At 36.3% G+C, this 25968-nt stretch overlaps 1 protein-coding gene across 2 annotated transcripts; it reads right to left on the bottom strand.

The window, feature by feature from the left end:
- Positions 1 to 1453: 1453 nt before the first annotated feature.
- Positions 1454 to 25968, bottom strand: LOC121261894 (ankyrin repeat-containing protein NPR4-like). Of its 2 annotated transcripts, XM_041164301.1 has the most exons (3): positions 25844 to 25968; positions 25111 to 25439; positions 1454 to 2528 (listed from the first exon to the last, which is right to left on the bottom strand). In XM_041164301.1, exons 1-3 carry the CDS (start codon positions 25893 to 25895, stop codon positions 1917 to 1919), a joined length of 993 nt encoding a protein of 330 aa, XP_041020235.1. In that variant the 5' UTR covers positions 25896 to 25968; the 3' UTR covers positions 1454 to 1916. The 2 variants fall into 2 exon arrangements, with proteins under 2 accessions (XP_041020235.1, XP_041020236.1); XM_041164302.1 differs by lacking the exons at positions 25111 to 25439; positions 25844 to 25968 and adding an exon at positions 2679 to 3479.

Below are 25968 nucleotides of genomic sequence, written 5' to 3'. Positions count from 1 at the left end.
ATTTTCCAAAAACCCATCTTAGAGAGATCGGCCCACCAACCAAAGTGGAGATTCACAGAGGCATTGGTGTTTTCCCCATCTCGGGACGTTACCAATGAAGGCACTCCGGCCACCACACACTGCCGACTCATACGGCTCCTCTCCTCAACTTTCTTTCTCTGAGACAACACAATACAAATAACCCAAGCATAGTTCACGAAAATTGAAACAGGTGCATGGATATCAATATAAAATTTCATGAACAAGTTCGTAAGTTTCTCTTCTACTAAAATATATCAACGTAAAGTGAGAGAGTTACACGAGTATTATGATGTTAAATTATAATACAATGATATATATCAAATTTGCATTATATTCTATCGAGACCATAGAATATTTGTGACCTAAAACTTTGATACCACATGTTAAATATTTTAAGATGAACATTAATATAAGGATCTTCGATTTTCTATGATCTACGATAATAATTAACAACGGTTAAAACACGTACCTTCTCCGTCTTAGTTTGATGGAGAATTTGACCGAACTATGAGAGAATGATCACCCTAGCAACGTTTCCTCCAAGTGTATTCCGATGACTAGAGGAATAATTATGTTGTTGTAAGTAAGAATCCTTAATCTCTTAGTGCTATAAATAGACTTCTGGTTATCATGGGATCTAGAGGTATTCGTGTCCCACTATAACTCATTAATTAATTGATAATGTTTGAACTAGTTTAAACCCGTTAGGTTATTAACCCATGGGGATATAGGTGTGTGGGTCATAGAGTTTTAATAAAACTCTTACACTTCATACTCTCAGTCTCTTTTTCTTCTTCTTCATTGGACTGGGTGATGAGGAACTGCCTGTAAATCTCTATCTGGGGGGCTCTTGGAAGGGAAAGGGAGAACAGGGACTAGGGTGCGGCATAAGAGAGAAAAAAAAAACCACCACTTTGTGGAAATGGCCAATATATGGTTAGAATAATTAAAAGGAAAATGTTTGGTTTTCTCTTAAATTTGCTCCCAAAGACTGGTGCATTTAGGTATTTTTTAAATGTTTTAAAAAGTTTTCATTAGTGAATTTAAATGTGTGTTTTTTTTTTTAAATTTAAAACTAAAACCAAAATGCACTAAGGGCACATTTGGAGTAGGGGTGCTACTCGCATGAGCGGTAGGGTAGACCATTCCCTACACCCTGCCCCCACATGGGCAGGGGGTAGGGTTTTCACCCAGCATTCCGCCCGGTGCGGACCATTTGTCTGCCCCCCCCCCCAGCATTCCGCCCGGTGCGGACCATTTGTCCCCCCCCCCCCCCCCCACTACTTGCTCCAATAGTTACTATGGCCCATTGGGCCCATAAATTAGTACTGAGCCCAACTGTGACCAAAAACATATTTTTAGATTCAAATTATAAATTTAAATTTGTAAATATGACCATAATTTAAAAACTAATAACATAATTTTTAAATTTACTAATGTATATTATGTAGAAGTTAATGTAGCCTAATTAAACAATGTGGAATCCTTGAGGCCAACAATATCTGAGCAACGTCACGACTTCTGCAAAAGGGTTAAGGGCGCCACACTCTAGCCAGAAATTAAAAGTTCAACTTTCCTCTCTTCTTTTGCATTCGAATTAACAACTTAGGACGTGCAATAGTATGCAAGCCCTAAAGCAAGTGTGCTAGCACAAAGAAACCAAAGGCGGGTTTTAATGATGAGACAGATCAACAAGCGATAGGAAAGATAATTGTATTAAAACATTAATTTCATCGTACATTTTATATATAATATATCATGCCAAATAGTTCTTTTTTCTTTTTTGTCAAAAACAGATCAAACGTAATCACACACGGAGAGAACCTTATTCCATATATAAAATACAAAAAAGGAGAAACGAAAAAGGAAAACCAAATAGAAAAAAGGCACATTAATTAGAGAACGGACGCCTTGTAGCTACGTCGGGGCACCTTCCTGAAGGTAGATTCTATAATATCAAAATACAGTGGAAACTGCATCACAGCAAATAAAGTTACCGGTAGGTAGGTTGCCGCATGCACTGGATACGCCACATATTTTAACTTATCGTCTATCACAAAGAGATGTCCCGAGCAGAAGGAAATCAGCATCGCGGCTATGGCAAAGAACAAGGACGTTAAACCTATCAAGAGCTTCATTGGCAAGTCCTTTCCGAAATCTCTTTCTTTATTCCTTGATGTTGAGATGGAGAGGAACGTTACCAAAGCCGTGACCGAGAAGCAGAGTGCGATGAGTGATGAGATGGCAAAGAGGTGGAATGGGGTTTTGTTTTCAAATGTGGGAATGCCAATATTATCCCTGATGCCTCCAGGAACTGCGGTGGAGGTGGCAAAGGCCACAGTGGCTATGAGTCCAGCGACAACAGAGTAGGATTCAGAGGTTTTATGTAACCATTTGCCACCATCCTGGACGAGATCCTTGTGATTCTTGACGAACAGTTCCTCAGGGGTCATTTTGGCTTCGTTCCGGCGGGTAAGAAAGTTAGAAGGAATGGACTCTGTCACGAACTGCATGAAGCCAAGCATCAAGTATGTACACATGACAACAATTAATTATTACAAATATATATATTTATATATATGACGCCTATATTAATTAATTTTGTGATTTACTTTGGTGTAATATGTTAAAGTATTTTCCTTTTTGTATATGAATACCTCAAACCACTTGATTTCATATTGAATTTGCAAGGCTTCCCGGGGAATTAGCCAAGGCCTATATTCTCCAAGCTCAGCCGCGAGATGAGCTGCATTATTCCCACTTGTAGCCTCCACTCGTAACACCCTGTCTCTGATCATGATATTTTTTTTCAGCAGTATTTGAAATACATGTGGTTGTCTGTACTGCACCGCCAACAACATTACATTCTTGTTTTCTTTATTCACTTCATTTATGGCAATCGGAATCAGTTCCAGAACTTTCTCTACAATTTCGGAAATGCCATTTCGCGCAGCAATTAATATAGGATCTTCTAGTTCGTTCCCACCTATATATTAACCCGAAAGGTCAATAATATAAGGAAAATAACAAAATTAATAATAATAATAATAATAATAATAATAACAATAACAATAATAATAATATTTAGCTTTGTAACTTATGAGATTTGCTCGACCCCCTCTTATTCGAGGGATCATCAATATTAATTTGGGATTGATTCTCCATGCATATGCTTAGTTGCCATTATAATGAAAGGTTGAGGTGGCTTGATTCTTGTTGAAAAAGCACATCTACTGATTGTTCGCTCGAGCAGTAGTTTTGTCGCTTGAGCGAAGCTTCAGACAGATTATTCATTCATCAGTTGCTCAACAGTCAACTTGAGTGAGACCTATACAGAGAAATCACTCGACACTCACCTCGAGCAAGATCCAAGTAGAGAGTTTGCTCGTCACCTACTTGACACTCAGCTCGAATGGACGGCAGCCCTAGTGTTCACTCGAGCCTCGCTCAACACACAGTTCGAGCGAATGTCTGTATTATAGGGTTTCACGCCCTTTTAAGTATGAAGACATGTTATTTTCAATGTATTTTGACTTTTGAGCAACCAGAATACAGAGAGAGGAAGATATATAGATCCTTTTATGAGAATCTTGAGAGTTCATTGGCTGTATTGAGACTCGGGGATTGTGAATTTTGTAATTGATCTTTTGTACTTCAGCTTTGTTGATAGTGAAATTCACTGAAACTGACCCAACCAGTGAATGTAGGCTCACAATGAGCCAAACCACTTAAATCTTAGTGTTCTATGTATGATTATTGATTTTCTTTAATGTTTTACTTCCACTATTTTCACTTTAACTTAGCCGTTGATAACTAGTTAATCCCAACATGAACTACTTGATTTAGCCAAATTATTGGTTTCCCGGCCTTTATTAATCATTAATGAAATGGAACTTTCTCTAACTTTGTCTAACATTTTTCTAACCTAAACATACCCCAGCGTCATTTCTCACCTTGCGCAAGGTGAGAAATGACGCTTATTCCAGAAAGGTAAATACTCCCTGTATAAATCTAACACTTACTAATTCTGCTGCCCTCTTTGCCCGGAGTACTCTCAGACAGTTATTTATTTATGGGCTTACTCTAAGGAAATTGCTTTTACGACCGGGGTAGCTATAACGCTGCACATGAGTGGTGGTCTTCTCAACCATCTTGGATAAGCCGTTTACAAGAACAGATCATGCAGGTCCCTAATAAGCAGGAAAAAAGTTATATATGAGTTTTGGAGATCAAGGCGCTAGTTCTTGACTGGATTACTTTCTCTGTTGTCATCTTCATCAGTATCGAGAACATCGTCTGGACATATTTGGTCCGGATCTATTGTGGCTGTATCAGACCGTTGTAAGCTTAAGGGCTCCTTCCCACTGTAATAATATTCGGACCACACATCCATACTACTCTCCAGAAGTTCGTTCAAGATCAGAATGGACAACTTGTGCTGCTTTTTCTCCTCATATATCTTCCTTATCGTCGGAATTCCTTGTTAACATCATACACAAAATAGCGTAATTAAGAAACTAGACATGACAGCTATATATTGTATGATCAAAGTATAAAATTAGCTAGGTAATTATGCTCAGAAGAAAAACAAATAAATCTGGATACATATTAAAACCATGCATGTGTGTTATGCGTACTGTCTAAATATAAATATTTAAGATATGATCATTAAGAATGCACATGACATAATCATAACAAAGGGGTACTGTTAGTAAATGGAATTTGCGGACAGGCAATATAATTGTTCCCAGAATCTCGATCTGTGAACTTTTCCTCAAAATTAGTTACTTTGGTTATATACTGACATACCTAGAGCAATTAGAACTATCACCATTGTCCTGTTTGCGAGCTTGAGAATTTTGTAGAGAATTTTGCGAGCTCCGAGTTCTGTACGTAGAAAATACAAGTATTAATTCATTATAATGATAAAATATAAATGTTAGGCTTACACACAACATGGTATGCTTTTAGCTAGGTTCACAGTCGGCCTCCATATATATATATATATATATTACTAATTAACAATTAATTTATTGACACAAACAGTTAGATTTTTTTTTCGTGCTTGTTTTGGTTTATATATTTTCAGAATATGGTTCTGAAAGTCATGATTTCTGAAGTTGATGGGAGTTCATGCATAAGGTGCTTTCATATATCTTATGGTTCTTTCAAACACATGATGACTACTACATTACTTGCCTGGATGTACTGGCTGTCTTTCAGACCTCTCTTCATCTCTCTCTCCAACCTTATTTCTGATAGCGAGTACTGGCAGTACTTGAGAAAAGAAAAAAGTTCAGTCAGTACCGCATATATATTAGCAAAATGAATCGATCGTGACAACATAGAACTACCTAAGCTGTAAAATAATGCAGCTAATTCGAAGCAGCAACCAATTAAACTTGCAGTTAACTTTCTTAGTATCATTTTAAAGTTTTTTTTTCCCATTTCAAAGTTAATATTTAGCTGTACTTTCTGAAACATGAAATTCTGTGTACCGAATTGATCAACCGAGTGTTTTATGTTCAAGCATTGTACGTCCATTAACATATTAGTTGCTTGCTTAATTTATTATTTTCTTCAATGAATTAAATTTAATCGCTGGAATCTTATATATATAAGTTAATTAGGTAAACTAAGAATGTTAATGTGTACGTTTGTAATAAATTATATGGGGTTTGTAATAAATTATATGGTTTTTCTTATATCAAAATAGATTATGTATAATATATCTAATAATTGTTTCTAAATATTTTGAGAAATTAAACCAATTAATTTTCCATTATATATGTAGTATGATGAGTTTACATATACATTTACACTTATATTCATGAGAATTTAAACAGCATGATCTATCACATCAGAAAAAATATGATTCCATCTTATTTTTTCAAATTTAAGTTTTTGTTTCATTGTAAAATTAAAAATAATACTATAAAAACAGTAAATACAAAATAATATATTTAAACTAGCTAGTTTAAATGACTTGAATTCGCTTAATAAATTAGCACAAATTCTTGAGCTAAAGTTTTTCATGAACAAATCATGTTTTCATTTTCAACCCAATTTGCCTTGCAACCCAATTTGCCTTGGTAATTTCCTATATACATGTATATAGGAAATTACCAGTTAAGAAAAGGAAAAAAAAAAAGAAGTTACATACCGACGCTAACCAAATTCCAAAACAATTGAAAGAAGTCGACGCATGCTAGCTCTGTAGTTCTCGGGAAATTTTGGATTCCAATTTGTCGGGCGATCATGATTATTTTGTTCCACGTCGTGCTCATCAACAAATATGCCTTTCAAAGAAACAGCAAAGGATCATAAGTCATACAAAAAAGAATAAAATCATATATTCTACTACTAGAGATCAAGTTCTATACATTCATTTAACCACCATTTGATTATCATTCTTTCATATAATCTCTATGTCACACGTGGTAAGGATCATTTCTATTTCACTTGAAACAGATAAAATAATCTATTTAGTGCAAAATACGGAATATTAATTTGATGATGATCATTATGTTTCTAATAAAAGTCGAACAGACAAGCTGTGAAATGATCAAACCACTCAACAGTACATGAGCTTTATACTAAACGAATACTACGTAAGATCGATCGAAGTTCAAGTCAATATTCTACATGAATATGCGAGGGTTAAAATTGTAATATATAATTAGTTCTTGTCGTACGTACATCATGTGGTCATGTGTATTAAGTTAAATTAGTAAGCACTATTAATCATGCACCATCCTTTTGAATTAAAAGAGGTCGAAAGAGAATTTTTTCTGAACGCGGTGATGATGAATTGGGGATATATACAGTGATAAATGATTGTTTTGCACAATCCATGAACAAGAAGACTCCCGCTTCTGAAAGCCGAAGGCTTGCCAGCTAGTAAATGGAGAGGTGTTGTTCCTTCCTTATTGGCAACGTTACAGTACTGTTTTCCGTACAATTTAATTATGGACAATGCCAAATCTGTCATGTGAAAAAGCAAAGCATTAATTCTTTAATATTTACTTAATAAAAAGTGAAAGCAATAATATTTAATTAAGGTACAATAATAATATTTCGGTCTCACCATAATGCTCTCCACTAATGGCGTAGTGAAGAACCGTGTTATCATGAGTGCCATATTTCATCCTTTTGGATTTGTCAAATTGCTGCGGATCTCCTTGCTTAAGCATTTGGGTAAGGCATAGGAATGCTTGTTTTTTACCAAAGAACACTGCCAAGGAAAGAGGAGTTTCTCCGTCTTCATTACGTGCAACGTCGATCAATGAAGGATCAACCTCTGCTATGCACTTACACATGGCCACATTCCCCACCACTGCAGCAAGATGGAGAGCGGTATTCCCTCCATGAAGAAGAAGACTCCCGCTTGGGAAAGCCGAAGGCTTCCCCGCTAGTAGATGGAGAGGTGTGATTCCTTCCTCATTGACAGCGTTTGCCAGTACTTTCCCATACAACTGAATTATTCGCAATGCCAAATCTGTCGACATGTGAAAAACGAAACATGAATTCCAGCTTTACCCATGCATCTAATTAATTAATGTGATATTTATTATACATAAAAGCAAAAATACAATAATAATAATATTATTACTCACCAAAATGGTCTTCAGAAATGACGTAGTGAAGAATCGTGTCACCAGTACGTGGATTCTTGGAACAACCGTGACGCTCAGCATTGCACCGACACAAATCGTAAAGACATTGGAAGACTTGTTTTTTACCGAAGAGCACTGCCGTGAAAAGAGGAGACTCTCCGTTATCGTTAAGTTCTCCGATTAATGAAGGATCAACCTCTGCTATGCACTTACACATGGCCACATTCCCCACCATTGCAGCAAGATGGAGAGCGGTATTCCCTCGATAGTTTCTATGTCCGGAATTAAACATTGGAAGTTCCGATTGGGAAATGATCTTTGTAATTTCCAGGACCGTCTTTACTTGGCCTTCAGAGACAGCTAAGTCTAATAGTGTGTCCCCTGTCTTGGTGATAGCCCCGGCCAATAGAAGAAATGGGTTTTGCGCACATCTTTGACTTCACTCCATTTCCCTTTCATGGCCAAATCGAACAATGTCTTCCCCTCTCGTGGACTCGAACCTTGGACGCTAAAATATTCCATTTTTCGTACTACTAATATTGTTGGAAGCTAGATAGAATGAAGATTCTACTGGTGCTGCTTCATGCGAGGGCTGATTTATACTCGATCGGAGGCTGATCAGTCTAGTGCTAGTACTGCTGCATGCACGCTCACACGGAAGCACAGTCCTCTATTAATGGTCTAAAAAGGCTAAATAATATTGCTAACTCATAATTACGTACTACATGAAGAGTTTTCATTGATTTACAGATTAGTTATATTAACTTTTATGATTTTCATTTTCTTGTTATGAAAAAAATTATTCAATTTTTTAATGTTTGTTAATTCTTATAACACTACTTTTGATAATTTTTTTAATTATTTTTTAAGGCTATTTATGGCAAAATTTTCCTGAATGCATGGGTGATTGAGGTATTTTTGGGGTAATTGAAAGTATTAATAGTCTAAGGAGGTGATTACAAATTGTTTCGTATTTTTTAACAGGAAGTGAAGGGAATACTTGATTCAGAGTATATAGGCCCCGCAAGATCGACTTGGGTACTCTTCAAAGCAAAGTATATATGCTAGAAAGAATTATGATCCACATGCAGTTCTTAAAAAAGAAGAGGGAAAAAAAGGGAGTTCCATGTGTTTCACACAATAGTACTCTACTAGACTATATATCATTATTACCAGTCTACCACATGTTTTTCATTAAGCTTAGAGCATCCTCTCTCAATGAATTAGCTAAAATTTAAATTCCTCCTACATTTAACTATTATATATAGAAGAAAAAGTGGCAGCAATGGATTAGCTAAAGTCAAAAAAATAATATATATGATTTCTTAACTAGTAATTTAACTAGAATATAATTACTAATTAATATATAATAGGTAGAATGGTAAGATATAATAAAATTAAATAAATTAATAATTAAAAAATTTAAATTAATATTAATATATATTAGCTAAAACTTTAGTAGTATCCTGTGGGAATTGTTGAGTGGCCACTTTCTGGTCATGTTATCAATCATTTAAATAAGAGAAATGATACTTGTAGTCGTGAGTATGCAAGTGCCGTACAGTCGTTTTAAAAAAAATGAATGAATATAGAACCCACATGAAAAGAAATTAATTTTTTAATAGTGGACCCCACTCTTTTTTAAAACGATTGCACGGCGCTTGCCCACTCCACGACTGTATGTAACATTACTCTTTAAATAAAGTTGTGTTTTCCCTTAATGCATGCTGCTTGCTTGATATGCGATGCTTCATGTTTAAGGTTTATGTTTAGGTTTCTAACTATATATGTATATGGTTCTTGAAAATAATTTCATGTTCAAGTACAACCTCTCACTACACCAAAGGGTTATTATTAGGATTGAATGACAATTGAAAATATGATTTTTTTAACCAATAATTTAATTAGAATATCATTACTAATTAATGTATAATAGGTAAAATTAATGGTAAAATATGAAAAAATTAAATTAATATTATTTAATTACCATATAGTTAAATATATAATTCAATGTAGGGACTTGATGTGAATGAATTAGTCAAAGTCAAATTCATTTCATATTATTTTATTGTTATATGATGAATAAATCTTTATTTCAATGTGGAGATTTGATGTGAATGGAATAGCCAAAACCAAATTCATATCTTATTAGCTAAAACTTGGGTTGGCTTTGGCTAATCTATTGAGAGTACTCTTAGATGGGCCAAATTAGTAAAGGACCGAATGTGGTAGATATGATCAAGTTTATTATAGTATAAGGGTTTTATTAAGTTTTGCTATTTATCATCTCTTACACCAGGTACTATACTTTTTTTTTCTATTTTTAATTTTTTAAAAATTTTAAATTTTTTTAAAAAGTTTGGTCTTAATTTTTTAAAACTAATTGAATTCTTCTACTTATCATCCATATACTATACATTTGGTAAGAGAAAAAAATTAAAAAAATATAAAAGTTAAAAATATGGTGTGGTGTGTATGTGAAGAAGATAAATATAATCTTTCGAATGTTATTTCTAAAAACAAAAATGACATGCCTGCTACTTGTTAACAATTAACTTATTTATAATTATGAATTAAATTAATATATTTTTTAAAATTTAAGTTTGACTTTTATTTTGATTTGATTTTTTAAATATTTAAAAAAATATTATTTTATTATGAATTGAAAATTAATTGTGATTGGATTCATGTATATTTATCACTACTCTTCTAAAAAAAATGAACGAGGGCGAGTCTATATCGCGGGAAAAGTAACAATATATTTTCTTAATTTATGAATTCTATGGAAATTATATAAGATAAATTTATGAATGCCGCAAGTAAAGTCCCGTATGTCTGGTTTTACAGATAGTTTTAACCTATCTCATCTATCTCATCTCAACATCTAAACCTCATTCAAATTTTTAATTTTTTCAATTAATCATTATAACTTTCTTAAACTTTCAAACAAAACATAAAAAATAATTCAAAATTTAAAATAAAAATTATATTAAAAAATTACATTCTAACAATATTTGAACTTTATAATATTTTTATTTAACTTTTTCTTTCTCATTTTCCAGAACCACATAAAATATCTTAATTCAAATCATTTCATCACTACTATGCATAAATCATCTCATTACTATTAACAGATTTCTCATCTCATCTCATATGTGTAATTAAACCAGGCCTAATTCAATTGCAAAATAAATTTTTAGATAAAACGTAGATTTGGAAGATAATAGTTAAAATTAAGATTTTAGAATAATAACCTTTTGAATAAATCACAGATTTTAAAAACTAATAATTAGAAACTTAGATTTAAAATTAACATTTTTATAATTTCTTGAAAAATATGTTTAAATAAAAAGAAGTTATGAAAGTCAATTTTTTTTTTACCTCTTTCATGTTTATGGTTTTTATCACTTGGACCACGACCCCGTCGCCGCGCTAAACTGTGTCCTCCGGCTCCCTAGGCACAGTACTGTAGCTTAGGGGTTTTGTAATTTTATACATTTTTTAGTGTTAAAATAACATTTGAATTTTTAGATGGTGTGTATTAAACGATGACGTGACATGCATGCATTTTGCATGAAAATTTTGCATTTTGCATTTTGCTATTAGTCTATATTAATAGCGAAATTTTAATATATATTTACGCATTTTTCAAATAGGAGGCAAACACAAGACTTGAGACTATTTTTTTTTTTTATATTTTTACGGAATCTCAATTTTATTGATAACTCTCATTTATAGTAGATGAATACCATATACAAAAGGAGCATAGGGTTACAATAATCTCAAAACCAAGCTCCTAAAGAAAATGAGGTGAGAAAATTAATAAAAGAATATTACAAAGGGTACATAAAGAAATAAAGAACGAGCCAATGCAGAAAGCTAGGAGCACGGCCTGCACGATCCAGAGCATGCAAACCAAGCATATGCTTAGGCAATTGTATTAGAGAAGAGAAACTCAAGACTTGGGACTTCAAAAGTGAAGTATATATCATATATGTGTTAAAGTTGCATGCGTATAGATGAATAATCCGCATTCATATGACACCTTAATTAAGTATTTCAAGATCTTTTACAAAAAAAAAAAAAAAAGGTATTTCAAGCTCTTCTCTTTCAACAAAATAGTAATTGTTATACTCTCCTTTTAAAAAGAACAGAATAGCTCACAACCTTTAAATAGAGAAAAAACAATACACTTCCTGCACATGCATGTGTTTGGTTGTCGGAGTGAGTTCCTCTTCAACTCATCTCAAACCAATAAAGAAATAAAGAACTAAAAAGCTAGGAGTATCTGCACGATCCAGAGCATGCAAACCAAGCATATGCTTAAGCAATTGAACTAGAGAAGAGAGACTCAAGACTTGGGACTTCGAAAGCAAAGTATATATAATCATATATGTGTTAAAGTTACATGCGTATAGATGAATAATCCGCATTCATATGACACCTTAATTAGGTAATTCAAGCTCTTCTCTTTGAACAAAATAGTAATTGTTATACCGATGTCCTTCTAAAAAGAACCGAATAACTCACAACCTTTAAATAGAGAAAAAACAATACACTTCCTGCATATGTCTATGTTTGTTTGTTGGAGTGAGTTCAACTCATCTCAAACTAATAATTGATGGGACCATTAATTTTTCAACTTTTCATAAAAAAAGTTAAACTCATCTCAACATATTTTATACATTCAAATAAATATCTAAATTTATTTATATTTAAACACATCTTAATGAAACTCACAAAATATTACTATTCACATGACACTACAAGAAAAAGGCCAATTGCGGCTGTTTTTCATCTGTTGCAAATAAAATTGCCACAATTGGTCATTTTTAGCAGCGATTTTGTTTTTCGTCGCATAGAGTAAACAACGCCTTTCGATTTACTAGGAGTGGATCACTGTGCATCTCAATTGCATCAACGCCTTTCGTAGAGATGCTCAGTTCCGCGCCCGACGCGTACATGGCCAAGCATCCACACTACGCAACGAGCGATGCCCAGTTCTGCGCTTAGCGCATACGTGGCCAGACATCCTCTAGTCCCCGCCAGCAGAAGGACCACGGAGTCTGCACGAGACCATCTCGTCCGATCCCATTGTCGCCCAGTGTAACACCCCGTATTTTAGTATATTTTTATTGAATGATTAATTTTATTTTATTCAAAATTATTCCCTTGTTTTAAAATTATTAGATTTTAATTGGATTATTTTTTAGGATTTTTTAATTGGTGAAAATTAATTTTTATGTGCTTTCTTAATATTTATTTATTGTTGTGCATTTAAATTGTTTTTCATATTTAATTAATTACTGTGAGATTTAATTATTTCAATTTGACTTTACCATTACGTTTAAATTATTTTATTTAACTTGTGATTTTAAAATCATCTCCGTTGGATCATTTTTGTGACCCAAGTTATGAGGATTGAACCTCATTTCTTTTCCCTCTATTTTTCTTTCCTCTCCTTTTCTTTTCTTTCTTTTCTTTTTTCTTTTTTTTTCCTCCTTATTTCCCCTTCTCCCGCACGCGAAGCGCAGCCCCTCCCTCTCTCTTCCCGTGCGTCCGTCGTTCACCCTCAACCCACCGCCGTCGCGTCGCCGTGGCCTGCACCGCCCAGCCCAGCAGCTCCCCCACCGGCCGGCGACCACCCCCCATGAATTCCAGCCTCCCTTGAGCCGCCGTGAGCCCCTACACACGGCTGGAAGCCGCGGCACTCTTTCCGCCGCTGCGCCGCCGTCGCACCACCATTGGCCACCATCTTCCTACCACTTCATCCTCGACCTCTTAGCAACCCATTGGACCCAACCCCAGCTCCGATCCGCCACCGGTGAAGCTCCACCATCTACATTTCCGATTTGGGTATTTTGGTCTTCTACCGCCCATTTCGCCGCCACCCACGGCAAACCACCACCACCACTAGCATCACCGACCTCCCTAGGCCCTACTCTATCAAATTTGAGTCTTCGTTTGTCACCGTTAAAAAGTGGGTATCTGTGACCCACGGCCACAGTGTATTTTACACTGTTCGACAGCTATTTTTCCACACCCGTGATCCTCGGAAAATTATTACATAGCATTGTAAGTATTTCTCCAAAGAACTTTCGTAATTTAAATGTATTTTTGCACTAACCCATTTCACTGTATTTTTGGCATTCCGGACTGAGTCCGAAGAGTTTGGGGGTCGGATGGATTTGTGATTGGAGTTGTTTGGTTGGTTTGGTTTATTAGGTTTGGTTGTTGATGAGTTGTTTTGATTGAATTTGTTGGGATTGGTTCTGGATGGATGTTGGATCAGTGTTGGTGCATGTTCATATCATTATTTCATGCATGATCATGTTTGTAAAGAAAACTGAGTTTTCGTGCATTGCATTCATGCTCATGTGTGATTTGAAAGGCTGTGATTTTATGTGATGTTATTTCTGGGTGCGTGTGTATCACGACCCCAAGCCGAGATGGGGCATTAACTCGGTGGAGCTCCTCTAGTTACTCAGGAGTGGAATATACTGAGTAACGTCCCCTGGATTGTCGCCGGGCGACAATGGGATCGGACGAGATGGTCTCGTGCCGACTCCGTGGTCCTTCTGCTGGCTGGGACTAGAGGATGTCTGGCCACGTACGCGCTGGGCGCGGAACTGGGCATCGCTCGTTGCGTAGTGTGGATGCTTGGCCATGTACGCGCTGGGCGCGGAACTGAGCACCGCTACGAAGCCAGGACGTGCAGATGGTCCATAGGGGAGGCCATGATGCATATGGAATTAATGCATGGTGCATTTGGCTTTGATGTACTATTTTCTGAGAAAATAGTGCGAGTTGGATTTCTGGGTAAATCATTTTCTGGGAAAATGTTTTACGGATATTTTGGGCCAAAATGGGATTTTGGCGTGTGTTGGAAAATTATCATTTTCGGAGAAAATGATGTCTTGTGGAAAAATGCATATTTCATCATGTGCATGCATGTTAGTTGCATTTAATGCATTTTATATTACGTTGTTATTTTGGGTCATACTTACCTGCGATACTATTTTGTGGTAACGCAGATTTTGATGCAGATGAGGAGGAGGAGGGCGAGCCTGAGGAGACGGCTCCGCCTGAGGAGTGATCTGGGATCACTCGTTTGTTTATTTGAAAACTATTATATTATATTTTTATGGATGACTGTATAACTGCTTTTTAAATTTTTACTGATGTTTGATTGTAAATAAATTCTGGTACTTAGTTGACTATCCGCTGCGTTATTTTATTTGTACAGTGTTGCATGTACACACACTGGCACTTCGTTGGGATGTGTGACCGTGTTGTCACCATCCTGGCGTCTCGATCCCTGTGTATTTATGTAAGGGGGATTGGGGGCGCCACAGGTAGTATCAGAGCAGTTCGGCTCTGGGTAAAACCACACGTCCCTTAGGATAGTACCAGAAAATTATTTTTATTATTTTAAAATAATAAAATTTTTGTTTAAGTGGTGTAAGTTAAGTTATTTATTTTATATTATGAGTTTATTGCTATTTTATTTTATGTTAATTGATGTTATTTGATTTATTTGATTTTATTGCTTTAATTAGTGTTTACCTTTGGTTGAGTATGGTTTTATTGGCTTTATTTATTTTATTGTATAATAATTCTGTTGTTTATTTATTTTATTGTATAATAATTTTGGTGTTTATTTATTTTATTGTATAATAATTTTGGTGTTTATTTATTTTATTGTATAATAATTTTGTTGTTTATTTATTTATTTGTATGTCATTTTAATTTAATTGTTTTATTTTATGGCGGATTATTTTATTATTTTATTTATTTTATGGTGAACTACTTCATTGGTTTTATACATTTTGTCGTATGTTATTTTATTTATGGAATTTTATTTTATTTTGTTTTGTTCGAAATTGAAAGGCGGGTTAAGGGTTATGTTATGACAGGAAGATGGTACGATTGAGAAGGCCATTGTTAGGCTTAAACATTGGTATAGTAGGCCTGAACTCTTGGTGATTGGTTGTTTTAATATCAAGGTTTGAACATCAGGGTCTAGGTGAACTCTTTGGATTAGGTACTCAAGTTGCTGCTAAGGAGGGGAATAGTTTTTAATTGCTTAGGATAATTGAGGATTTAGGTTCCATAGAATTTAGGTAATGAGTCTTTGGGGTAGGAGGTTGTAAGTTCAACGAATTTCAAGGTTAGATTTTTGAGGAGTTCATCTAAGGTTTGTGGCCCCATAGTTTTTAGAAAATAAGTTTATGGGATTTAAGCTGGTAGGTTCAACAAGCAATTAAGGGATTACTTAGATTAAAAATTTTTGATCTTGCCGACCTCGATAAGCAATTTGATAACATTTGGGGTTTTAGAATTTACAATATTTATAAGGCGAATGTCTTAGATTTGAGTTCATCGATCTTGAGGATTTCAGGAAATGATTTATATCTGGGTTAAGGTTTTAGAATTGCAGAGTTGAAGGGCTGAATTAAAATAGGATTGATGAGAGTTGAGTTATTGATATGAGAATTTTTTTTTCAGGCGAGAATTTTCTTGAAGATGGAAGGTAATGATCTAGTTTGTTTATTTTCTGAGGATTGAAGATGTTGATCTAATTTGGTTAAATAATTATTTTTAGCTTGGTGTTACAGTGATAGGTTAATGATTTAATCCATATCAATTTTAAGAATAATAGATGGTGCGGATAGAGGAAATGATTCTTATTGATTTCGAGGATGTAGGTCTAGTGATGGATATGGTTATGATGATCACCTGCACATTTGGAGGATTATTGGTTTTGGCTAAGGGTGCGTAAGATTGATGTATAGTAGTGGTGAGTGGTTATGGATTTCGGAGAGTATAGGTCCTAGTCTCATTTGGTTTGGAAGAAGTGGTTTTGGTTGGTGTGGAAGAGGAGTCGACACAATAGTAGTAATTCAAGAGACCTTGGCTTGGAGTTTTTTGTGAGTTGATCGAAGTGTGCAATTGAAGTGGGTTACTCAATGAATCATGGTTGGGAATAGTTATTGTAATTATCTTCAGGAATTAATTGTGACTTGAGGTTACCTAGAAATTTAAATTTTTGAGGCTATACTTTCTTTGGAGATTGAACATCCAGTTGGTTGAATTAAGGACATTGTTATTTAACTTGAAGAGAGATTGAGGGGTCGTCATATTTGGTGTATGATAAGATCTTGGAAGTTGAAGTTTAGACATTAGCGATGAATTATATGATCAAGTATGTGAGTTAATCAAGTACTAGAATCCTTGGGTGATTTGCATTGGCTTTTGGTAGATTGAAGATTTGATCAGTATGGTTTGCCCTGAGGTTTAATAGTGATGTGCTATTGAAGGAACTAGTTGTGTTAATACTAGCTTATTGGAGTAGAAATAGGTGGGCAAGTTACCAAGGAATTTTTGATGATGTTTTGGTGTAGTCGATGGTGGTTTGTAATGAGTTTAGTCACCTCTAGATTAGATGTTGTTCAGAATGTAGATGATGAGCTTTCGGGTTTAGGTTGTTAGGTAGAAGTCTCTAGGCACTCTTTTTGATTCGCTAGGTTGGAATTGAGTCTTTTAAAGTATGCTTCTTATTGTAGATGAGATGAATGTATTTTGGGTTGAGGTTGCTTATTTTCAATTTGAGATGTTGAGGTTGTTTGATATTGATTTTCTGTCAATGATCATGAGTGTATTTTATGGAATTTGATTTTGATCAAGGCAGCTGGAGTTAGTTGATGAATTTGAGTTTAACTCGTGGTTTTGGGAGAGAGTATTTTTCTACCAAATTGTGATAAGAGTTTTGGTTAGTAGGAATTGAGCCACCTTGTACTCGATGGTGTTAGTTTCATGAGGACGTAAGTTTTATGCATGTGGCGAATATCAGAGTGCGCAGCAGAAGTGTGGTATTTTTGTTGTAGTCAGGAGTTCAAATTGTGCTGATTTGAAGAATTAGTGGTGACTTGAATTTTGACAAGATACTTGTAATTGGGGATTAATCATTTGGTTGTGCAATTTGTTATTGATGGTTAACTTTGAAAGTGGCTATTAGGTTTCCAATAGTAGAATTCAATGAAGGTTTAGAAGTTGGAGCATAGGAGTTGATTGAGGTTGGCACATATTATTGTATGGATCTATTGATCATTGAAATTTATTGGATGTTGTATTAAGGTTCTCAAGGAAATGAGATTTTTGGATAGCAGTCACTCTAGGAATACTGGTCGTGATGTGTCATTGGGGGACTAAAATGAGTATGTTGGATATCGTCATGTTTATTGAGAAATGTGCCACGTGCCGTCAAGTTAAGGCTGAGCATCAAGGTAGACTTCAACCTCTCCCTATTCCTAAGTGGAAGTGGGATAATATTTCTATAGATTTTGTGGTAGGGTTGCCGAGGACTCCTAGTGGGAAGAACTCAATTTGGGCGATTGTTGATTGGTTGATCAAGAGTGCTCATTTCTTGCCCATTAATAATACTGACTCTTTGGGTAAGTTGACTCGATTATATGTCAAGGAGATAGTGCGTTTGCATGGAGTACCCAAGACTATCGTGTCAGATCGGGACTCGCGATTCACGTCCCATTTCTAGAAGAGTTTACAGGCAGCATTAGGCACTAAATTGAAGTTTAGTTCGGCGTATCACCCCCAAACAGACGGTTAATCAGAGCATACTATTCAAGCTCTTGAGGTTATGTTGTGGCCTTGTGTCATAGAATTTCATGGAAGTTGGGAGAATCATCTGTTGCTATTTGAGTTTGCTTATAATAACAGTTTTCATTCCTCCATTCAGATGGCCCCGTATGAAGTTTTATATGGACGGAAGTGCAGATCGCCTTTATGTTGGGATGAAGTTGGCGAGAACAAATTGCTTGGGCATGAGATAATTCAAGAAATGAAGGATCAAGTTCAGTATCAGGAAAAAGATGGCTGAAGCGCAAAGTCGCCAGAAAAGTTACGCAGATATAAGAAGAAGAGACTTATCCTTTGAAGAAGGTGATTGGGTTTATCTTAAAGTCTCTCCTATGAAATGCGTTAAGCGCTTTGGTAAGAAAGGAAAGCTTAGTCCAAGATATATTGGCCATTTTCAGATCGTAGAGAAGGTTGGGTTTGTTGCTTATAGAGTGGCCTTGCAGGACTATTTTGGTGGTATGTTCTTAGTCTGCTCTTAGTTGAATCTTATTCCTGTCTTAGTCTTAATGTTGACCTTGCCAATTTCGAGGACGAAATTTTTTTTAAGGGGGGAGGATGTAACACCCCGTATTTTAGTGTATTTTTATTGAATGATTAATTTCATTTTATTCAAAATTATTCTCTTGTTTTAAAATTATTGGATTTTAATTGGATTATTTTTTAGGATTTTTTAATTGGTGAAAATTAATTTTATGTGCTTTCTTAATATTTATTTATTGTTGTGCATTTAAATTGTTTTTCATATTTAATTAATTACTGTGGAATTTAATTATTTCAATTTGACTTTACCATTACGTTTAAATTATTTTATTTAACTTGTGGTTTTAAAATCATCTCCGTTGGATCATTTTTGTGACCCAAGTTATGAGGATTGGACCTCATTTCTTTTCCCTCTATTTTTCTTTCCTCTCCTTTTCTTTTCTTTCTTTTCTTTTTTCTTTTTTTTCCTCCTTATTTCCCCTTCTCCCGCGCGCGAAGCGCAGCCCCTCCCTCTCTCTTCCCGTGCGTCCGTTGTTCACCCTCAACCCACCGCCGTCGCATCGCCGTGGCCTTCACCGCCCAACCCAGCAGCTCCCCCACCGGCCGGCGACCACCCCCCATGAATTCCAGCCTCCCTTGAGCCGCCGTGAGCCCCTACGCACGGCTGGAAGCCGCGGCACTCTTTCCGCCGCTGCGCCGCCGTCGCACCACCATTGGCCACCATCTTCCTACCACTTCATCCTCGACCTCTTAGCAACCCATTGGACCCAACCCCAGCTCCGATCCGCCACCGGTGAAGCTCCACCATCTACATTTCCGATTTGGGTATTTTGGTCTTCAACCGCCCATTTCGCCGCCACCCACGGCAAACCACCACCACCACTAGCTTCACCGACCTCCCTAGGCCCTACTCTATCAAATTTGAGTCTTCGTTTGTCACCGTTGAAAAGTGGGTATCTGTGACCCACGGCCACAGTGTATTTTACACTGTTCGACAGCTATTTTTCCACACCCGTGATCGTCGGAAAATTATTACATAGCATTGTAAGTATTTCTCCAAAGAACTTTCGTAATTTAAATGTATTTTTGCACTAACCCATTTCACTGTATTTTTGGCATCCGGACTGAGTCCGAGGAGTTCGAAGGTCGGATGGATTTGTGATTGGAGTTGTTTGGTTGGTTTGGTTTATTTGGTTTGGTTGTTGATGAGTTGTTTTGATTGAATTTGTTGGGATTGGTTCTGGATGGATGTTGGATCTGTGTTGGTGCATGTTCATATCATTATTTCATGCATGATCATGTTTGTAAAGAAAACTGGGTTTTCGTGCATTGCATTCATGCTCATGTGTGATTTGAAAGGCTGTGATTTTATGTGATGTTATTTCTGGGTGCGTGTGTATCACGACCTCAAGCCGAGATGAGGCATTAACTCGGTGGAGCTCCTCTGGTTACTCGGGAGCGGAATATACTGAGTAACGTCCCCTGGATTGTCGCCGGGCGACAATGGGATCGGACGAGATGGTCTCGTGCCGACTCCGTGGTCCTTCTGCTGGCGGGGACTAGAGGATGTCTGGCCACGTACGCGCTAGGCGCGGAACTGGGCATCGCTCGTTGCGTAGTGTGGGTGCTTGGCCATGTACGCGCTGGGCGCGGAACTGAGCACCGCTACGAAGCCAGGACGTGCGGATGGTCCATAGGGGAGGCCATGATGCATTTGGAATTAATGCATGGTGCATTTGGATTTAATGCACTATTTTCTGGGAAAATAGTGTGAGTTGGATTTCTGGGTAAATCATTTTCTGGGAAAATGTTTTACGGATATTTTGGGTCAAAATGGGATTTTGGCGTGTGTTGAAAAATTATCATTTTCGGAGAAATGATATCTTGTGGAAAAATGCATATTTCATCATGTGCATGCATGTTAGTTGCATTTAATACATTTTATATTACGTTGTTATTTTGGGTCATACTTACCTGCGATACCATTTTGTGGTAACGCAGATTTTGATGCAGATGAGGATGAGGAGGGCGAGCCTGAGGAGACGGCTCCGCCTGAGGAGTGATCTGGGATCACTCGTTTGTTTATTTGAAAACTATTGTATTATATTTTTATGGATGACTGTATAACTGCTTTTTAAATTTTTACTGATGTTTGATTGTAAATAAATTCTGGTACTTAGTTGACTATCTGCTGCGTTATTTTATTTGTACACTGTTGCATGTACACACACTGGCACTTCGTTGGGATGTGTGACCGTGTTGTCACCATCCTGGCCTTTCGATCCCTGTGTATTTATGTAAGGGGGATTGGGGGCGCCACACCCAGCGACAATCCAAGGGACGTTACTCAGTATATTCCGCTCCCGAGTAACCAGAGGGGCTCCATCGAAATAATACCCCATCTCGGCTTGGGATCGTGATGCACACGCACCCAAAATCCATTCTCACATGAAAACTCAGTTTTCATAAACACATGAACATGAATGCAATACACGAAAACCCAATATTCCTTTACAAACATGATCATTCGTGCCAAATGCAATGTACATGAACACAATATCCAAACCGACAATTACCAATCCAATCAAATCCAACCAAACAACTTCAATCACCAATCCATCCGACCCCCGAACTTCTCAGACTCAGTCCGGCGTGTTCAACCAAATACAGTAAAATGAGTTAGTGCAAAAATACATTTAAATCACGAAAGTTTTTTGGAGAAATACTTACAGTGCTATATAGCAATTTCCGAAAGATCACGAAGCTGCAAGAAGTAACGTCTAAGCAGCGCAACAGTGCAAAATACACTGTCGCCGTGGGTCACAAATACCCACTTTCAAGCGGAGACAAACGAAGACCCAAGATTGATAGGGTATGGTCTAGGGAGGTCGGTGAAGCTAGTGGTGGTGAAGGTTGGCCGTGGGTGGCGGCGCAATAGGCGGTAGAAGATCAAAATACCCAAATCAGAAATGTTGATGAATGTGCTTCACCGGTGACGGATCGGAGGTGGGGTTGGGTCCAATGGGTTGCCAAGAGGTCGATGATGATGTGGTGAGAAGATGGTGACCAATGGTGGTGCGACGACGGCGCAGTGGCGGAAAGAGTGTCGCGGCTTCAATGGGCTCGTGGTGGTTAACGACGGTGCGAATGGAGCTGAGGTTGGTGGGGTAAGGTCGCCGGCGGCTGGGGAAGCTAATGGGCTGGGTGGTGTCGATCACCGCTGGCTCACGGCGGCGCTGGGTGGAGAAGAAGGAACGAACGGAGAGAGGGAGGGGGAGCTGGGTCGCGCGTGGGAGATAGGCCGAAAGGAGAAATAAGGAAAAAAGAAAAGAAAGAGAAAAGAAAAGGAGAGGAAAGAAAAATGGAGGGAAAAGAAATGAGGTTCAATCCTCATAACTTGGGTCACAAAAATGATCCAACGGAAACGATTTCAAAACCATAAGTTAAATAAAATAATTTAAACGTAATGGTAAAGTGAAATTAAAATAATTAAATTCCACAATAATTAATTAAATATTAAAAGCAATTTAAATGCATAACAATAAATAAATATTAAGAAAGCACATAAAAATAATTTTCACCAAATTAAAATCATAGAAATAAACTCACTAAAAATCCAACCAATTTTAAAATAAGAGGATAAATTTTTTGAATAAATAAAAATAATCATTCAGTAAAAATACACTAAAATACGAGATGTTACATCCTCCCCCTTATGCAATTTTTTAATAACATATAGGTTTATATAGGATTTTGTAATAACAAAAAAATGTGGGTAAAGTCCGAAATCCAAATTTCCAGGTTTCAAAAATTCGATTTCATTTGGGTTATAGCTCAAGTGATAACCGGGTTAATCCGGTTTGGGTTTGAAACCAGATTCCAGGCCAGGGATACCCAACTACCCGGTCCGGAATCCTGGTGAGCAGTCTTATCTTAATGGAGTGGGCAGATTGATATTTTTTGGTAGTATGGGGGCAAGTTTCAAAATTAGTTTTTCGAGAGCGTATTGCAAATTGAGTGAGTTTTAAGGGAAATTTGTGTACCAATTTTCCAATTAATTATCATATCAAACAGGAGGCTGCATGCCTTGGAATAGTCCACGCAAGATTAAGGAGTTAGGACGTCCTTAATTACGAATTTCAACATTTTGTATGGATGAATAATCCACAATATTCCTTTCACGCCATACGTATTTCAAGCTTTTCTCTTTAGTTAAAATAAGAGTCTTAAGGCCGGATGCGGTGAACATATGGGGTTTACACCCTCCAATAGAATATAGTCTCGTCATATTTCTTTCTTGTTAAAATAGACCCAAATATAACGAATAATATTACATACAGTCGTAAAATTTACAAGAATCATGCAATCATTTTGAAAAAGAGAGGTCTAATATTATAAAATTAATTTTTTTTTCATATATGTCTGATATTTATTTATTTTTTTTAAAGTGAATGTACAGTGCTTGCGCACTTATAGCTACAACTATCATAGAAGCCCATCTCAAACGAGGGATTGAATTAATTAGAATAGAAATTTTTGAATTAATTAGTATACATGGGCCTAACTCATCTTATAAAACAGATTTTAGGAGAGAGGATTATTCATTTCTTATAAACATATCCAAGACCTTATCCACAGATAATGTGAAATTATTCCTCAACATAAGTCTTATCATTTGGTTTCTTGAGTTGGTTTGCATCCTTCTATTTATTAGAATAGAAATTGTTGAGAGTCTTGGGGAAAGAAAAGAGAAGTTTTGGTGGGGATTGGGGGAAACGGTGCCGTTTAAAAATTGGGAGGGTGGGAGGGCTACGCTGGGCTTCTCATCTGAAATTGGGAACGGTGGGTTGGGCTGGGTTTCCGTGTAAAAATCGAGAGAGAGAGAGAGTTGGGCTGCACTTTATTGTTTTTTAGGGCTTTAGGTATGAGAACTAAATAAGGCTACAAATGGGTTTGGGTTTTCCAATTACGCTATGGTCTTCTCTTTTTTGCTTTTAAATAAATACTAACTGTTCATAAAAATCTGATAGAAATAAAATCTTCAAAAAATATATTCTAATATTTGTTGTACAGCATTTTATTTCCTTTCCTTTTGAGTTAGTTATATATTATTTTTCTCTTTAATTAATGATTTTTATATTATAATTTATTTAGATATATAATTTTCAAACGTAAATATCTGATATTAATAACAGTATTCAGATAAATATACAATTTCTAATGTAAAATGGTTTTTTTTTTATCTCATTTCCTGCAGCATTTTATTTTCTTCATTTTTATTTTTTTATTTTCCCAACTGCGCACACGTGTGCCCTTACTAGTAATATATAATATATGACAAAACAGACCAAACGTTACATAATTACACACGGAGAGAACCTCATTCGATATTTTTTTTTAAAAAAGAAGAGGAGAATCATAAAAGATCGAAAATATCGATCGAAAATCTAAAAGACCAAAATCTAAACATTCAAAGATCGAAAATAATGCAACATCAGACAACTATCAAAAAGTTACAATCAATCAACAACAAAGCACACCTTAGAAACCTAAAGGAAAAGAACCTTATTCGATATATAAAACGAGATAAAAGAAAACGAAAATTGAATAGCAAAAAAGGGTATATTACTTAGTGAATTGACGCCATGTAGCTACGTCTTGGCACCTTCCTGAAGGTAGAATCTATTAGATCAAAATACAGCGGAAACTGCATCACCGCAAATAAAGTAACCGGAACGCAGGTTGCAACATACACTGTATACGCCACATACTTTACCTTATTGTCTATCACAAAGAGATGTCCCGAGCAGAAGGAAATCAGCATCGCAGCTATGGAAAAGAACAAGGTCGTTAAACCCATCAAGAGCTTTATTGGCAAGTCCTTTGCGAAATTCCTTGGTTTATACCTTGATGTTAAGATGGAGAGGAAAGTGACCAAAGCCGTGACCGAGAAGAAGAGTGCGATGAGTGATGAGATGGCAAAGAAGTGGAATGGGGTTCTGTTTTCCAATGTTGGAATGCCAATATCGTCCTTGACGCCTCCAGGAACTGTGGCGGAGGTGGCAAAGGCCACAGTGGCTATGAGTGCAGCGACGAGGGAGTAGGATTCAGAGGTTTTAACTAACCATTCACCACCTTCCTTGACGAGCTGCGTGTGATCCTCGATGAATAGTTCCTCAGGGGTCTTGTTCTCTGCATTGCGGTGGGTAAGTAAACTAGAGGGGATATTGGACCCTCTCACGAACTGCATGCGGGAGCCGAGCATCAAGTACGTGCACATGACAACAACTAATTATTACAAATATATATATGTATATAGTTTTTTCTATATGCATACCTCAAACCACTTGATTTCATATTGCATTTGCAAGGCTTCCCCGGCAATCTGCCAAGGCCTATAGTTTCCACGCTTAGCTGCGAGATGAGCTACATTATTATTACTTTCATCCACCACCCGTAACACGCTGTCTTTGACCAGTATATTTTTTTTTAGCAGGATTTGAAATACATGTGGTTGTCTGTTCTGCACCGCCAACAACATTGCATTCTTGTTTTTTTCATTCACGTCATGTATGGCTATTGGAAAATGTTCCAGAAGTTTCTCCACAATTTCGGAAATGCCATTTCGAGCAGCGATTAATATAGGAGTCTCTGGTCCCTTCCTACCTATATATTAACCAGAAAGGTGATCAGTAATATATTTATTTATTTTTTCAAATATTTTTTTAAATCTCTTAAATAAAAAAAAAAAAATTATATACACCATATTACCATCTAACTTTTATCCCACTAAATATGATTTAGTACATTTATTATCATTAAATAATTATTTATTACATATTTTTTTATCATCTAATGGTGATAAATATGTCATATGTTACTTAATATAATCAAAATAGAATGAAAATATAGTGTATAATATTAATCACAAACTCTCTTTTCCAAACCATTATATTTTCCAAAAAAAGAAATCATGACTTTTTTCTAAACCCACTCTCTTGGGAATATCATTTTCCAAAAGTTAGATGAGTTTTGGAGAAGGCTAGCTAGATAGCCCTTGAGTGTATTACCTTTTGATCTGACGTTGTCATCTTCAATATTACTGTGATCTCGACCCAACATTCCGTCCAGATCTATTTGGTGGTGATCCGGACCTATTTGATCGTCCGGATCTATTTGGTCGTGATCCGGACCT

The sequence above is a fragment of the Juglans microcarpa x Juglans regia genome, chromosome 4S (assembly GCF_004785595.1).
Source record: "Juglans microcarpa x Juglans regia isolate MS1-56 chromosome 4S, Jm3101_v1.0, whole genome shotgun sequence".
NCBI classification, from domain to species: Eukaryota; Viridiplantae; Streptophyta; class Magnoliopsida; order Fagales; family Juglandaceae; genus Juglans; species Juglans microcarpa x Juglans regia.
The sequence above is the reverse complement of the archived record's forward strand: the minus strand, read 5'-3'. Positions and strand labels throughout refer to the sequence as shown.